General features: G+C 48.4%; 1 protein-coding gene across 3 annotated transcripts in view; it reads right to left on the bottom strand.

The window, feature by feature from the left end:
- PCSK6 (proprotein convertase subtilisin/kexin type 6) overlaps nt 1-17,471 on the bottom strand; it is a 159,993-nt gene extending 142,522 nt beyond the window's left edge. For 2 of the 3 annotated variants that reach the window (XM_045560661.1, XM_045560660.1), the window contains exon 1: nt 17,113-17,471. In XM_045560661.1, coding sequence (XP_045416617.1) covers nt 17,113-17,403 — 291 coding nt within the window. In that variant the 5' untranslated portion in view covers nt 17,404-17,471. The remainder of the gene's footprint in view (nt 1-17,112) is intronic. The other variant, XM_045560662.1, reaches the window with a different exon arrangement.
- Between the last annotated feature and the right edge of the window lie 535 nt (nt 17,472-18,006).

Raw genomic sequence — 18,006 nt, forward strand, 5'->3', positions numbered from 1 at the left:
GCCAATGTCTCTTAAAGAACATTAAGTATTTAATTAGTTTTATTTCCTTTTACAGCACTGACATTTTATTTATTTGTCTTTGTAATGTAATTAGTATAATCTCTGTATTTGTTTTCCCCTTGAGCCAGCTTAACACTTTCTCCTTTTCATTATGAAATATTTTATGTTTCCTTCCAAGTTTTCTGTTAACCAAGTCCTTATTTTAATTCACTTTCCCTGCACAGTGAATTAGATGATTTTATTTCAGAAAAATGTCACATCTTCCTCTTGGTACTAAGATTCTCTTCTCATTTTACCATTGTTCCCCATTTTAGTTTAACATCCTTTCATTTCTATTATGTGGTATGTGTTCCAAGTTTTACATCTCTCCAGCATTCATTTTAACAGAATTAGGAGAATCTATAAATAAAAGCAGCTTCTTAGAATAATGCTTTCATTCTTCTATTCTCTCCCTACCCCCACTTCTCAAACATGCCCTAAATTTACCAGCAGATCCTCTCAGGCACAGGTTCTCCTACAAGGAGTCAGATTGCTGTACCTTTGCTACATCTGATCAGAAAGCCCCTCAATGACACGGGGGCAGAATTCCAACTTAGGACACCCACCCGATAGGACTCTGTGCAGAATGCTACTGGTCCCGCCCTCCAATTTGACAACTCGGGAGAGGCTAAAAATTCTACACAAATTCAATAATTCAAATCCTGACACTAGCAAAACACTGCAAAGTAAGACCGAGAAGATAATTAGCAGCCAAGCAACCCAGACTACCACGGCAGTGCCAGGGGTATCTGTCCCAGCCTCATCTCTCCCCAGCAGGAAGGTCCTTAAACTGTGGGACTCTGCTCATTTACATTTACTGGGATGCTTCCCCCTGGGGCTGAAACTCTCTGCATAAGGAAAAACTAACAAGTTAGGGGCTCAGAGAGCTGCAGTAATCCTTTCAGATGCCAGTGTAACCCCAGAACACACTTTACAAATGCCCCTAAACCCAGATTCCATGGGAATTTCTTGGATGACATCATTTGCCCCATTAAATCCCTAGAACCTTCTAATCCTCATCTCTAAAGATAAATTTATGATTATGTCTCCAAGGATAACACAGGATTTCTCCAAAGGCCATCCCATCCCCACCATGAACATAAAGATCTTTTTCTCCCAACATCTTGTTATGAAAATTTTCAAACATAGAGCAAATCCATATCTCCATCACTTCAATTCTACCATTAACATATTCACTCAAATTGCTCTATCACATTTCTCTCTAACTAGCCGTGCCTCTATCCATCTGTCAATCCATCTTATTTTTGGATCATTACAAAGTAAACTGCAGTATCAGTACATTTCCCTTAATACTTCAACACACACATCATTATCAAGAGCTCAGTATTTGCTTATAGATTGTTTCTTTTGAGGTAATTTTTTCATATGATGAAATGAGCAAATGTTAAGTATACATTTCTTGAGTTTTGATTAATGTAAACAGCATTGTAACCCAAATAAACCCCTTCCAGGATTCAAAAGACAGCCATCACCCCAGAAAGTCTCCTATGCACCTACCCCATCAATCCCTAGTTTTCATTCCCCTAGATTGGTTTTGCTCATTCTAGAACTTCCTATAAATGGAATCAACCCTTGTGTATGGCTTCTTTCACTTGGTATAATTCAATGAGATTCATCCACATTGTTATGCCTACTGGTTGTTCCTTTTATTGCTGAATAAAGGAATGTTCATTGTATGAATACATCACATTTGTTTATCCATTCACCTACGGATGTACCTAAGAAACTTAAAATTGTGATAAACAAGTTAAATGACCCAGGAAACTCTGTAATCCTCTGGGGGAGGAAAAAAACAGTCAAACAGAGGCAGCATCCCAGATTGCTGAGAACTCAGTGGGGGGACAGCAGACTGGTGACATGCTCTGATTGACAGAAGCACTTGTTGGTTTGATTCTCTCATCAAAGTCCCACAACCAGGTGGGGAAGCTACGCACCAACTCCTGTGGGCCCAGGAAGGCCTGTTAATGTCAGTCAACACGTCATCTTCTGCTCTGAAAGGCTGATGCAGAAATCAAACTGGGCTCAATGCTAACATACCTCCCTGAAAAGATCTCAGGACAAGGGCACAACATTTTAAAATGGACTGGACAGGTCTGGTAGGATGACTGTTCCCTCCCGGCTGTGTCCATTGTTCCTAACCATGGAGCATCAGTTTCACGTCCACGGTGCATGCAGAAGCGCAGCACAGCCTCAAGACTTGCAATCTAATTCATGCAGCCTGACAGCACGATTCAAACAAAACACAAACACCGCGGCGAGAATGGCAGTGGCTGGTGCACAAACAAGCTCCCTCGGCCTTGGGGAGATAAAAAGATTTCTCAATGGCAGAGCCTGGTCATTGAAAGACTCCACTGACAAGGTCAACATTCAAGAGAGCCCCAGGAGGAGGCTGAGCAGCTGCCTGGCACGAAGACGAGCCCAGGCTGGCACGGCCTTCAGCACAGACCAAGCACAAAGCACCATAAGTGACTAACCTCAGGAAAGGAACCAACTGCTGGAAAGTAGAACTAACTTTTAGTAAGCAAAAGAAATTGGCTTTAAGATAGGGATTTTCTGTAGTTCTCTGCAGCCACTGAACTTCTGACACAAGAAAACAGCAAACACATCCAGGGCTCTCTGTGAGTGAGAATGAAGACGGAGTGTGGAAAGATCCTCCTGTTGAGGTGCTGGAAATGGACTTAGCTGGAATAGGAATGCTGTTAAAATCTGACTCATTGTCATACGGGTTTGTTAGTTCTGGTCCCCTCCATATGAGCCTCCTAACCATGGTCTTCTACATTATTCTAGAGTCAGTGTCTCCACGTCTACCTCTGAGATCTTATTTGGATTTCAAGACTATTTATTGTAAGAAAGAATCAGTTTGGTTTTCTAATGTTCTGGATGTGAACAGATATCAGAAAAAGGTAGAATACCATGTTCCTCGAAAAAGCAAATAAAAGCAATAAAAAAGAATTAGAAAGTACTAATGAGTTCATTTTGTACAAGAACACAAAACTCTGGGGGAACAGAAAAAAATCTATTCCCACAAATGGGCTTCAGCATCATGTGCTAAAATGAAGGGTTGTGAGGGTCATGAATTGGCAAAACCATGGTACATAAACTTGTTTAAACCTCTGAAACAAATCCAGTTTCTTGTTCATGGCTAATACTGTCATACTCCTGCAAATCAGAAATTAAAAGACATGCATAAGAAGACTGTTAATAAGCTCAGTCATAGAAGGTTTCTTTGACAGCAAAATAGAAATAAGGTTTCTTTTCTTTCATAGACACTAGGCTTTATCAAGAGGAACATAAATTAGGATTTTTTTTGTTTATTTAAGTTTTAAAAAAACAGCAGAAGATCAAGATGTATGTTAGACTGAGTCCAATGGTGGCCAAAAATGGACTTATTTTTCCATCTTAAACTCTGTCCTCAGACAGACACACCTAAATAAACTTCAACTGGGACAAGGAGGCACAGATCCAGGTACGTGGGGTCTAACAGACATGAAACCACAGGCCTCTGCTGTGACTCTCCAAGAGGACACAGGGACAGCTCAAACTGGCGCCACAGTGGAGATCACTGGGGAACGGGGCCCGCCTGACCCATCTTTATAACCTAGTGCCTCGCCCGTGACAGGCTTAGAGCCAGCACTCAATAAACGTGAGGAATAACAGCGGCAGCAAATGAATCCCCCTGCCTTCTCTAATGATATCACGGTGTTTGCGGAGGTATTAACATACCCAGAACTTTTCTATCTCTGTCCTTACCTTGCTGTGCTAATTTTTCTCCCTTTGGGCGCCCCCCCCACACACCCCTGACCCAATCTCCACCCTTCTCTGCCCTACTCTGTGCCTGAGAAGCTGAGCCCTCCAGGCAATACTCCCAGGCCAAGGAGAGGCACTAGAAGGAGGCTGCATCCTCCACATCCTCCATAGCAGAGCCACTGGGTGCTCTGCTAACATCATTTTGCCCTTGACTCTTCAGCCCAAGGCAGGGCAGCAACTCCCCACCACTGCTAGTCCCCAGGTGCATCAACACCCTTTGTAGGTTCCCTTTCCCTGCTCACACCCCTGTAAGTGGCCCCTTTGTGAGACTTTCTTTACCTAGGTCATCGAAGGTAAGTTGTTTCCCAATGTGACGCGGATTGAAGGAGTCACTCACAAGCCATCTGCCTAAACATGCCTGCCCCTTATTCCTGTCTGTGAAAATCCTGTGGACTCCTCAACGTCTGGCTCAGACGCCAGTGGTCACAAAGCCTGCCCTGAGTCCCCAAGGTGAAAATGTGCCCGCTGTCCTCCATTATCCCAAAGCATTTGGATTCCACTTCTGTATTGTGTTCCCTGTTCCTCTTGCAATAGTTACTTAAGTACTTCTGTTGTAGGTAGGGACTCAGTCTTATTCATCTCTGAATGACACAAAATGATAAGCCCAGAACCTGGCAAACAAACGGGACTGCAGATTTTATTTCAAAAAACAACAAGCAGGCAAACAAACCCTCTGAACAGTGTTCAATGAAAAGTGACAGATGGGAGAAATATATGCAACATATTTAAAAACAAGGGATTAATATCCGTAGTATAGAGAGAGCAATCATTAAAAGATGAACAACCCAATTGAAAAAAATGGTCAAAGAATATAAATAAGCAATTCAGAGGAGGATTACAATGGTTAACAAATATATGAAGAGACATTTAACTTTAGAAGTAATCAGAAAAAAGGCAAATTAAAAGAGGCACCAGATCTCATTTTCACCTGTTAGAATTGGCAAATATGACAATTGATCATCTCTACCCAAGTTTGGTGACGGCCCTCTCACACAATTCTGGGGACAGTGTCGATTGGCACCACTGCCTGGAGAGCCACTGCCAATGTCTAGCACAATGCAACATGCACATACATGTTGACTCGGCAGTTCCCAATAGCTGGAGCCAGACCATCTGGGTTCAAATCTTGTCTCTTGCACTGACAAGCTGTGTAACCATGGACAAGTTACTTAACCTCTCTGTGCTTTTGTTTCCTCATCTATAAAATGGGAACAATAATAGCACCTACCTCATAGGGTTTCTTAAAAGATTAAATAAGTCAATACAAGGAAAACACTTGGAAAGTTACCTGGCACACAGTAAGGGCCAGAGAGGTATCTGTGATTATTATTTCTTATTATAACTATTATTCATTTTGTTATTATGTATCCTGCAGATGTGCACAGAAAGGCATGAATAAGGATAACATTGCAGCATTTTTTATAAACCCTCCCCAAAACTGGAGGCAAATCAAGTGAAAATTCACAGATATGGTGTAACAAAACACACTGCGTCTATAAAATGCCATAAAACTATTTCAAACTATTTTAAAAGGATGAGTTAGATTTCTATGTACTAGCATAGAAAGATTTCCAAAACATATTGCTAGCTAAGAAAACCTAAGTGCAGAAAAACATGTTTACCATGATCCCATTTATGTAAAAAAAAAAAAAATCACTAAAACTCTTTATGTATACATATGTGCATAAACATATCTGTTAAGGCATAGAAACAGGACATACATATGCTAAAGTGTGAACAGTGGTAATACTTGGGGGAAGGAGTAAATTGGAGATGGGATGAGAGGAGGAAGATGATTTAGGATTTTACTTCTTTATATATCTGCACTGTCTGAATTCTTTACAATGGGAGGGTATTTATATAATACTCTTAAATTTATAAATTTATATAATGTATAATTTTTAAAAATAAAACAATGCTCAATAATTGAACAAATGCTATCAAGTCATGGACCCTCTGCAAGGCTAGTGATGTAGGATGGGACATGCAGGGAACTGAGACCCCCATAACCAGGGGCACAGGGCATGTCGCTGGGGGACAGGGCAGTGGCAGAGCTCCTGCCCCCTCCCCACACAATCCAGACATGCCAGACCAGCTGCAATACCATCCACCTCCCCAAGCAGTCACAAAGAATTCACTGACCTAAATGTCAGGGAAGAATTAAGTAAATTATGGGCCAGCCACGCAAAGGCATACTGAGCAGCCATTAAAATTACGCCACAGAATAGTTATTGACTTGGGAGGTACAAGTTGCAAAACTACACAATCCTATTTGTATAAGACATTCATGTATATGTGAATGTGTGCGTGCACGCATACATATACAGGCTGAGAATCCCTAATCCAAAAATCCAAAATCTGAAATGATCCCAAATCCAAAAATTTTTCAGCACTTACATGATGCTCAAACGAAATGCTCACTGGAGCACTTTAGATTTCAGATTTTCAGATTAGAGATGCTTGACCGGTAAGTATAATATAATGCAAATATTCAAAACTCCGGAAAAATCCAAAATCCAAAACACTTCCTGTTCCAAGCATTTCGGGTAAGGGATACTCCACCTATATATGAGCACATATGCACACACAGTTAAAAAAAATAAAAACAACAAAAGGATAGGATCCAGAATGTTAACAGTGATTATCTTTGGGTACTGGGATTATGGATGGTTTTTGTTGTTTTCTTTCTTTTCTGTGTTTCCCAAATTTTCTGTATCCATATATTCTTTTTGTATTACACTGAGAAAAATCAAACAATGTAAACATTTTATAACTAGGCTGTGCCACCCTCCATGCAACCCTGAGTCCTCACCAGGTCTCTTCTCTCCTCTTGGGGACTAGCTCTCCTGCTCTGATGTGCAGTGCTCCACTCTCCTCCCAGGGGGCTGGGAAACCCAGGGCTCTAGGAGGCTGGGGGAGGGTGTCCAGGAAAGGTTCCCTGCCCTTGAGACTCTTAGACTCCAATGTCAAGAATGCTGCCTTCATTCCTGCCAGATAAGCCTTTGAAGTGAGCTCCTGGCCAGAGCCCGGATAAGAAGGGAGGGTCCTAGGCGCAGCGGGGACATCTCCGTAGGCTCCTTCCTGGGGCACCCCTTCTGTCCCAGCCCCCACCTGCCTGACTGCACCTCTCTGCCTTAGCCAGTTAGAAAACCCCAATTCAAGAAGCTCCACGGCCTGCTCAGACGCCACCTGCTCTTTGCAGCCTTTTCTAATAGGACACAGACACGGTCTATGAATGAGACCTAGAATCCAAGCTGTCTGGGTTGAAAGCCTTGCTCTGACACTTACGAAGCTGTGGTAAGTTACTCAACCTCTTTGGGCCTCAGTTGGCCTGTCTGTGTAACGGGGTTAATACCAGGGCTCTGGGGTGATTATCAGAGTGCTTGGCGGACAGCAAGGATGACGCAGGAGCCGGCTGGCAGCAGTCATGGTGGAGGTAACCCACTGACCCAGTTACCATTCTCACAAAGCATGGTCATACGTGGGGACAGAGAGGCTGCGTGCAGTCAGGGCACAGGCTACTCCTTTACAGGAAATAAAACTGTCACCGGAAAGGCTCCACTGCGCTGGGACACACCCATGCCTCCTTATCTTAGTCCTTTTCTGCTGCCACCCTTCCTCCCTCCCTTCTACCCCCTTGGCTTCCCCAGTCCTCTTCTCCAGTTCTGTTTTTGGCTTCTTTTCTTCCCGTTCTTCTGCCCGCCTAAGGGCAAGGTGCTCACCCCTGACTTCTGAGGACTCAGGCTAGCTCTAGTGGGGAGGCAGACACCCTCCCATGCTGTGGCTGAGCCCCTCTGTGGACCTCGGAGAGGACAGTGCTCAGCACTGCCGGGCAGCAGGCAGGTCAGGAAATGGCTTTAGCTGATCCTGAAGAAGAGCAAGGTGCCAGGTAGACCACACAGGGAGCGGGCACCCAGGGCAAAACAACATCAATGAATAGGTGCAGAAGAAAGAAAAAGCATGTGGGAAGATCCTAGAACATCAAAGGCCTGGAATTGCTGGAGCGTGTGGTAAAAGTGAAGGGTTCTGATTGAGGACGGAGCAGGAGGGAGGTAGGGCTCGCTCGCCGAGGGCAGAATATATCATGCTTTGCTGTGCAGGAGCCTCTGCTGGTTTTAAGGCAGGGAAAGGACAGCATGAGGTTTATGGCTCTAAGAACTGTCTAGTTGGCAGTGTGGGAAATGGCCTGGAAGGGAGGCAGGGACAGCAGCAGCCAGTAATCAGGGCACTATTAGGGAGGGCGGAAGAGTGTGAGGGAGCTGGACAGTGGCGTTGGCAGGGGCGGGGGAAAGACCCACAGACAGGCTGGACAGAGCTGTGACCAGGAGACGGACATCACAGAAGGGGGACAATCCAGAGTGACGTCTACTTTCCCACACGGAAGGCAAGGGATGAGAGGGGGGATGCGGAGAACAGGTTTGGAGTGCAGGGTACCCCATGGAGCCTCATCCTGGACAAGGGGAACGACAGCCCGACCTCTGCAGAGAGGGCCCTTATATGACAAGTGGGCAGCTCCCTTTCCCTCCCCCACTTTCCAGATTGTCCACCCAGAGGAGATTCTGGCAGTGACCATTAGGGTGGACTTGGGCCTTTCATAGACAAGAAGGAGGTCTTTGATGATCACTGCTGGGTTCGCCCCAGGTGGACAGTTCGGCAAGATGACAGAGGGGAAGGAAGGGCTGCCTCCTTGTCGGATAAGGAGGCTCTGGTTAAATGAACACAGGAGACCATCTCTGAGAGTTGTCAGCAGGATGTTTTGAAACCAAAGAGGGAAGGTCTGGAAATCAAGGTTCTTTGCAAAAACACAACTGCTGCCATCAGTCACTGATTTATTCACCCCAAGGCGAAGTCTCACTGATCACTCAGACCTTCAGCAGTCTGATCCATCTGCATGTTTTTGTCCCCCTGAGAAGATGAATTTGCCCAACAAGGACTCTGTAGATGACGAATATTGGCCGGTGGCAGAAACTCAAGAGGCCCAAGGAGGACTCGAGAACTAAAACTGATGGCCCCTTCCCAGCCTAACTCAGCAAGGGGGTCTGTGCGTAGCTCGGCAGAGCTGCACACTGGGTGGGGCTGCAGCGCCCTGCCCAGAGCACAGCTTGTTTGTGCCCAAGCGGCTGAGGGAGACAATGAGACTTTCTTCCTCTCCACGGTGCCACTGTCTTGACACTGAGGGCATTGATGGGCTGGTTGCCATGGGAACACAAAGCTGACAATCCCATCCCATGGAGCATGAGGCTCTGGACAGCTGATGGCTATTCATCCCCGTTCCCCGCAGGACTGGGCAGGGGGCCTTGCGCCTGCCACCAGGTCTTTCTTTAAAATCCTCAAGGAGTAAAGGCACAAGGGCATCAGGAAGACCCACAATTTTACAGGCTGATGGGACCTCCAGGTCTGAAGCATCCACGGTGGGCTCCAGGGTCCTGCTAGGGCCTGCTGGGTGCGCGGGGCTCTAGGCTGAGTGTGGAGCTCACCTGGCCCAGAGGAAAGCTACAGTGCTACAAGGAGGGTGTCCTTGTGCACAAGCACACACGTGGGAGGGGCCGGCCCACTGAGTTACTCCAAAAAGCAAATGATTAAGATGAAAAAGCAGCCGGTGGAGACGGTCAGGAACTGACACTAAAGTGCAGGAGGCTGACCTTGCTCCCTCAAAGGTTCACAACCACTAAGAAGCTCTTGCAAGGTAGGGGCCACATCTTTTTTATCTCTGAGTGGCCAGCACCAGCAAGAGCACACAGCAGCTGATCACTGAATAAATGAGTGCGTGTCCGCCAGCCAACAGAGAGGTGGCGGAGTTGGAATTGACCTTAGAGAGCAGCCAGAGGACTAACTTTGGACTGATGTGCTCCAGAAGCCCAGAGCCCAGTGTCACAAACAGACAGACCAGCAGGCAACGTCACGGTGATGGGCTGGGGATGGGGAGGGGCTTGGGAGCCCAGAAGAAGGCACATGGGTGGCGCCAGGGAAATCAGGGCAGGTCTGCCAACGGAGCTACAGTGGAGTGGAGCCGGGAAGGACCAGGGGCTAACCAGGTAGTGGGGGAAAGCCACTCCGGAAGAAAGAACACAAAAAGAAAGCCTAAAAGGAAGCCAGAACATGGAGACAGGGGATCAGCAGAGCTGGACCTGCAGCCAGGGCCCGAGGTGGTGGCAGGAGCAGCAGGAGGTCCTGCAGCAACACAGGCAGGTGGGGAGGACGGAGGCCAGGCCAGGCAGTGGCAGGGCCAAAGCAGGGACCCAGGAGCCACTCAGGAGGCTATGAGACAAGCTTGGGTATAGACCCAACGGAAGGCACAGGAGCAGGAGGAGGCGATGCTGACCCCCAGGTCTCTAGCTCAGGCACCAGGGTAGAAGGTGGCCCCTTTCTGTAGACAGGAACCCACACAAGGAAGAGGCTGGCCGCAAAGGATGATCAGTCTAGTTGATTGATAATGTGCACTTTGAGCGACTAAGTGAGGCTTCCTAGGAGGACTGGAAGGGGCTAGTTTTTTGTTTTTTTTCCACACTCCCATAAGGAGAGATGTAAGTCTCGATGCTGATGAGAAGCAGCCAATGCAGATTACCCCAGACAGAACCATGCTTAACGTGCAGCCCTGCGTGTGTGCATGTGTGTGTGTACATGCATGTGCATGCATATGCATACGCCAGGTAGAGGGAAAGAGAAATGGGGTCCATGTAGGTTCATGTGTCATTCATTTGTTCATTTCAGCAGAGAGCTGAAAGGCTTTCCCTCTGATGGCCTACCCTTGTCTGAGAAGCAGGGACAAGGCCCATTTGCCAAAGGTGACGACAGTAGAAGGCAAGTCAGAGGGTGTGGGTTCAGGCCCTGGCCTGTCACCAGTTTCCCAGAACCTAACTGGATCTAAGGCATCATTAAATAGGCCTGGTGACACCTCCCTGCAGGGCTGGCACAGGGCTCCTTGAGCAAGAGGCCCCACACAAGAAACATCTGCCCGGTCGAGCACAGGCCAGGGCTTCTGGTCAGTGCCAAAGCCAAGACATGGTCCCAGGGGACCGGGGGAGTCAGACACCTGGGACAAGCGTGACTTAGAAGCCCTCCATTTGCAGGGTGCTGGGAGAAGGATGGGGAGAGGTGTCAGCAGCCTGGGCCGAGCTGTGGAGGGTCAGAGGAACTACTTTTTAGATGGCAAAATCTCTGCAGAGGCTCAGAGATCCCAATGAGCTCAATATGTTCCCCAGATGGCCCAGAGTTGGTGGACACTGGACAACAGTGTCTGAACAGCCCTAAATGTCCCTGTTGCCACCCACAGCTCAAGCCTAGGCAGGAGTCTCAGACAGTATCTCCAGGCTTTCCCACTCCATCAACAGCTTTATGTTTCTGATTTGCTCCCTTGGTTCCTGCCTAGAGAAACTCAAACCCTTCCAACAGACTGGTCAGCTGAGCCATCTGCTCAGGCCTGATTCTGAGCCCACCTTTGGACACTGCCTTCTGGAGCTTTCCCTGGCTCTGCACACTGCAGCTGGTTCCGCTTTGATCACTGCTCTCCACCCCAGCCCCCGTGACTCAGGAGGGCAGTCCACTCAATTAAAATGCTGTTCACTCACATCTGTTACCATCTGAGTAAAGATGTCAAATGGGAGGGTGTGACACAATGAGCTTCACAATCCTAATCTTGTCTGTGTCCCCCAGTTCACACCCTGAACCTCTCCCAGGCCAGCCACGCGTGTGGCTTTTGGCTCAGAGCATAAAACCAAGACAGCCTTAGACCAAAAATCAATACCAGAGAACTAGGTCACAGGTGACTGCTATTCTTGGCTTCCCTTGTCCCTACCAAGCCCCCAACACTCTGGCTGGAACAAGTTCCAGCCCATTATTTTTGCACCTGGTTAAGGCTTCAGCTTGTTTTTCATCATAAGAATAAGTTGTCTGCAGCATGATCATTTTCCTCTGCTGACAAACGAATTGTGCAGGCCCACCTGAAATTTTCAGCCAGGTATGTCCTGCTCAGTAGCTATTTTAAGTAAAACTATTTAAGGCAAGTTCAAAATCATTTAAGGCTCTTAGATCTTTTAGGGCCCTGGCAGCCAGCCTGCCTTTTAATGTTCAGACTCAGAACCAACAAATTAGCTCAATACCCCAGGCAAAGCAAAAACACAAGGGAAAGTATGGCATCCAGCTACCACCCTTAAGATAAACATCACTTCCGAGAGCTGCAGACGCTGAGCTGTTGTGATTTGGTGAGTGGAGAATATTCTTCACACAAGCAACCTGTCTTTTCTCAAAGTCGGCAGCGTCAAAGGTAACAATGCACACAGGTCAGAGTGAGGGCCCCCTCTGCCAAGAAGCAGGGGAGAAGGGACGGGCAATGGCTGGGAACCTGGGTTCCCAGGCTCTGCGTCCAGCTCTGTCCAAACAGCCTGTGACCTGCAGTCAGGCATTCTCTTTCTCTGGGTCACCATCTCCTTGACAAGTGGATCAGGCCCAGCCTGGTCTAAAGCAGGGGCCTCTTAACCTGGGCCCACAGGCACCTGTGCGTCTGTAGATGTGCTTCACATGGTCCAGAATCTCCATGGTATGTGTGTACAATGTGCATTTTCCTTTAACATTTTATGTGTATCTGTGTATATGTCTGTGTATGTAAATATATGCATATACACTTGTATACATCACCATATGTAAGCTATTCTGATACAAAGAAAAAGTACAAAATGCCTAAGTACAATTTTGTTTATAATCCATTTATATTCGTATATACATACATACATGTGTTATGAAATAGAACACTGAGGATAAAGTTTGAAGTTCCTCTCCCTAGTATCTCTCCCCTCCCTCCCTTCTGAGAGGCTATTACTAACTAGAATTTGATGCTGATCCTTAAAGCCCATGCTTCTATACTTTTACTACATCTGCAAACATCCATAAATAATATAGTATTGCTCTGTGAGCTTTTTAAAGTTTATGTAAATACTATCACATTGTATGTCTGCAACTTGCCTTTTTTACTCAACATTATTTCAGAGATTTATCTGTATAGATACATATCTGGTTTATTCATTTTTAACTATTATAGTCTTCTATGGTGTGACTATTTTGACTTATTTCTCCATTGTTTTACTGATGCGAATTTAGGTGGTTTTCCCCTTCATTTAAAAAATGCCCCAATGGACAATCTTATACAAGTCTCCTTGTGCAAGAGTTCCTCCAGAACAAGCCTAGATGTGGACCTGCTGCTGCAATTCAGCCTCACTGTGCACTGCCAAATTGCTCTCCAAAGTAGTTACGTCAACTTCCACCAGCAGCATCTGAAAGTTCCCATCGCTCTACATCCTTGCCAACATGTGATGCTAACACTTTTCCATATTTGCCAATGTGGTAGGTGTGAAATGGTATCTCACTGTTACCTAAGTCGCATTGCTCCAGTAACTCCAAGCAAGGTTGAGCAATGGTGAGCATCATTTCTTACGTTTATTGGCCATCTGGATTTCCTCTTCATTGAATTCTCTATCCACATTCTTCTCCATTTTTCTACCTGGTGTTTACCTTTTTCTTAGTGATTTATAGTTTTTAAAATAAGCTAGGTACCAATCTCTTTGTATATGTTGTAGATACTTTTCCCAGTCTGTTACTTGCTTTTCAACCCTGTTATGATGCCTTTATTTATATATAATTTTTTATTTTAATGTATCAATCTCTCCATTTTTAAATTTGTTTCTTTTTATGCCCTAAGAAACCCTTTTCTTTCTCAATGTCATAAACATATTCCACTATATTTGTTTCTAAAAGTTTTATAAACAATCAGGTCTTCCGCCCTATCTGGAATCTATTGTGGAACGTGCAGTGAGGAGCTAATTGTTTTTCCACGTGGCGAGCCTGTTCTCCCAGCACCATTTATGAAATGGCCCATCCTTCTCCACCCACTTGTAACTCCTCCGCTCGCACGCACAAGCTTCCATACACGCTTGGGTTGGAGTCAATTCCACGGATGGACTGGACCACCCCTGCACCAACGTCAACCTGTTGTGATTGCCACAAGCTCCTCCTTGTGCTCTTTCTCAGAGCTGCCTGAGGTATTCTTAGACCTTATTCTTCCATAGGAATTTCAGAGTTCCTTTGTATGACTTCATATTCCACATAAAATCTTGCCAGAGTTTAAACTAGATTATGTTAAATTTAAAGATTAATTGGGGGCAACTATGATATTCAGCCCTCCCATACAATATTTCTCTCCATTTATTCAGACTTTCTTTTCTCAATCCTTCTTTTAAATATTTTGCAGTTTTCTCTACAAAAGTCTCACCTTTCTAAAGGACTTATTTCTAAGTATATTATCGCTTTAATGCTGGAATGAATTATAATAATTTCTTTTATCGTCTCAGATGTTGCTGCTGTAGAGGTAGCTACTGTTGATCAAGCAACCCACTCAACTGTTTTACCCAGGTTCTTATCCATGTACTTAGTTGTGTTGTCTGTCAATAATGACATTTGACTCTTCCAGATTTTCATTCCCTTTTAAAAATCATGTTACATTATCTGAAATGATGAACAGAGGGGCAAAAAGAGGCTATATTGTGTTCCAGATGATGCATATTTTTCAATGGAGAGGATTCAGAGCCTTATCAGATGCTGAAAAGGATCCATGATTCAAGAAAGGTGAATAACCAACCACTGGTCTAAATTACCTTTGGATCACGTGAAATAGCCCGAATCAGATTATTAGTTGTATGAAAGAAAGGGAAACAAGCAAAAGCTTAGAGCACAGGAAAAATCCAGGAGAAAACCAGGGCTGTGATCCAGGTAGGTACGGAGCAGAACACTAATTGCCCATTAAGCGCTTGGGGAAAGAGTTACATAAAGGAGATCTTAGAGCAGAGAATACAGGAGACAAAGAGCAGGGAGTGTAATTGTCAGAGGTGACATGTGAACACAAACAGCTTCCTCCCTTGCTTCACTCTCATTTACTCATCTGTAAATCAAAGCTAATAATATCTACATCTTATTTATGAGTCACAAATTCTCCTGGCTGAAAAAAGGCAAATAAGGCTTTTAAAGAGTTCTTATTGAGTGGGTCGAGGCTGGAATGCTCCAGGCCTTTTCCACATTAACAGTGCACTTACAGGGGGGAAGAGAAAAGCTGGTTTTGGAATAAAGAGTAACAGGCCCTCCTGGAGTAATCACACACAAGCCTTTGAGACAGCTCACATCCCCAGCCAAATGAACCCTCAGTTTGTGAATGTCTCCACAATGTTCCCACCAGCACCGTGCCTACCAAGTGGAGTGACCAGGCCATGTGGAGTTTCCCTGGCTGCACTGTACAGAACTGAGAAGACCCTGAGAGACTCCCCAGAATGTCCTGGGAAGCATTCAGGGAGGAACCATCTCTTCCATAGGCAAAATCAGGAGAGTGGACTTTGGGCATAAGCAACTCAGTGAGTCTGACAGATGTTGTTTCAAAGGCCCGGCATGGCCAAGGGTCGGGCATTTTTATTCCCATGGACTAGAACTGTAAGGGGGAGTTAGCTGTGCCTCTTTCTGCCTCTCTCTTGCAATGACCAGGAGCTCACTGCTTGACTTCAGTTCTCCTCTGCTCGTTTAATTATAAGAGCCTGAAACCCAGGCACTTTGTAATTTACCATGCAATTTAAGAGTCACTTTTAGCTGAAGACAAATTGCTGAGCCACCTGGGCAAAGAATGAAGTGTGGTAGGAGCCAGGGACGCTAGGCAAACACGAGGAGCACCTTCCTGAGTCTGGACAATCAGCCAGAGAGATGTAGGAACTACAGAGGAAAACGAAGTCAATGCAACCCAAAGGCAAAAATCTTAAATCACAGATCTTTGACGAAACTTCAGTGGTTACATATAAAGATGTGCTTGCATTCTCTCAGATAAACTCCAACCTACCCTGTGAAGTACAGTTCAAATGGTAGAATCTACCCTTCCAGACGGCCACACATCTCACATTAGCAGCATCAACACCAGACTCAGGATGCAGAACAAATGTCATTTCTATCAGGGCGGCACCACAGTTTGCTGGCTTCTGCCAAGGATAATGATGAAACTAAATTTAACACTGCCTGGCAGTGCGGTTTGACTTACAAGTCTGCACTTCCCTGTCACTTCACTTGATCCTCTGAGTGTGCAATTTGTAGATCTGTTAACTGCACTGAGAGGCCCCTAGTGGGGCCTCACATTGGTGGCCCCTCCAAGAGCCATACATCGGAATGAAACTCATCTCCTCACCCCTTCACCGGGTTGTGGCAGGAAAAAGGGACCCTCCGTGGTGGCAGTCCTTTGGATTTATGCTGCCAGGGCGTGACTTGCTTGAGAACTGACAGCAGTAATGACAGCCAGGGTGGGGCTGGGGGGCTGGGGGGGTCCTGGCTTGTCCAGTGAGGGCCAGGCCTCAGTCCAGGTTTTGTGGAAATGCAACATTGGATTGTCCCAACAACCACACATTATCACTGTCTCTGTAGATAAGCAAGTCAGGGAAGTGACTTGCCTAAGGTCACACACCTCCTATGCAGACAGCTGTCATTGGAACAGCCAGCAGCAGGAGCCCAGAAACAAAGCGACCTCCCTCAGTGCCTAGAGAGGTTTTTAAACCCAGGACCCCTGCCCAGGCGCTGATGCTGAGTTCAGCGCTGTCTGGAAAACCTCCCTGACAGCAGCCTGGCTCCCAGGCGCAGGCTCCCGGCTGCTCTCCTCCGGGGAGCTGCGGACACCCAGGGAGCGCGAGTCCCCGAGACCCCGGCCGCAGCCATGTCACCCAAGGAGCGGCCGACCGCCCTGGTGCGCGCACATGGTCCAGAGCCCCGCGCTGCCCGTCGAGGGCAGAAGGGCCGACGGGGCGGAACCAGGGCTGGAGGCCAGGGAGCGCTGGGTGGGCACTGAGGCTCGGGAAAAGCGCGGCGCCCGCCCAAGACAGCTCCTACTCCGCGAGAGCCGGGCAGGTGCCCGCGCCAGGCCCACCTTCTGAGGCCACACTTCGAGCGCCAGAAGCCGGCAGCACTGCCCAGGGACTCGTGGCCGGTGCGCAGGGCCTGCGTGGGCGCCCACGCGGGCCACCTGGTCCTCCCACAAGCGTCCCGCGCACCGCGCTCCCGGGTGACTCCCCACAGGGCGCCTCAGCCGCCCGTTGCCCCACGAACGTGCGGGCCGGGCGGTCCCGGACGCCTTCCCACGCGCGGCCACGGCGCCGCGGGCCCGGAGGGTGCAAGACACCCCTCGCGCGTGCCCGCCGGCCGCCGGGAAAGTTTTCGGCGCGCGGGGCCAGCCGCACTCACCTGGCCCAAGTTGAGGTAGCCATGCGCAGCGGCCACGCGGTCCGCCGCGGCCGGGCCGCCCAGCACTTGCACTGCCCAGTGGTTGGTGTAGACGGGGCGCGGCGGCGGCGGCGCGAAGCAGGCGGCGGGCAGCGCGAGCAGCAGCAGCCAGCGCCAGGGGCGCGGCGCGAGCAGCCGGGTCCCGGGCCCGCCGGCGCCCCCCGCGTCCCCCGCGCCCGCGGCGCTGGCTGTGGCGGCGGCGGCCCGGGGCGGCGGCCGGGGCCCGGGCGCAGGCGGCGCGCGCGGAGGCATGGCAGCGGCAGGCTCGCGCGGCGCCCGAGCGGCGAGTGCGCCGGGGGGTGGGGTGCCGCCTTTTAAAGCCGCTCCGCGCCGGGGAAGCGCCACCGCCGCCGCCGCCGCCGCCGCGGGCGGGAGCCAGGGAGGAGGAGGCGGCCGCGGCGCGTTCCCGCCCGCGCGGCCCGGGGGCGCCCCTGGGCCCGCGCTCATGTGGCCGGGCGCTGGGGCCAGCGACCAGCCTGGGGCCCGGTGGCGCGTTCGGCCGCAGGGGAAGCCCGAAACGCCCCCCACCGGGAGGAACTTCTCGCAGACTTTTGGGGCCCTTGGGACATAGGAGGGCCCGGAGAGGCAGCCTCGGCCCGTGTGTTTCGCCGGGAGCTGAGGGGCCCTGGGGTTTCTCAGGTGAGGCCCCTGTTCCCCAGACCCGTGGGGCACCTGATAGCCGCGCTCACCTGGGAGGCTTCCAGAGGCCCGGTGGCTTTGCCTACCTCAGCATGAGACGGTGGGCTTGCAAGTGTTCAGGGTTCTAGGGGAAAGCACTGGGTCCCCCAGGGCCAGGCCATGTTGAATGGATCAAAGGCATGTGGCAGATTAGCTGCGTTCAACAAGTGTGTACTG

Source organism: Lemur catta, chromosome 9, assembly GCF_020740605.2.
Source record: "Lemur catta isolate mLemCat1 chromosome 9, mLemCat1.pri, whole genome shotgun sequence".
Lineage (NCBI taxonomy): Eukaryota > Metazoa > Chordata > Mammalia > Primates > Lemuridae > Lemur > Lemur catta.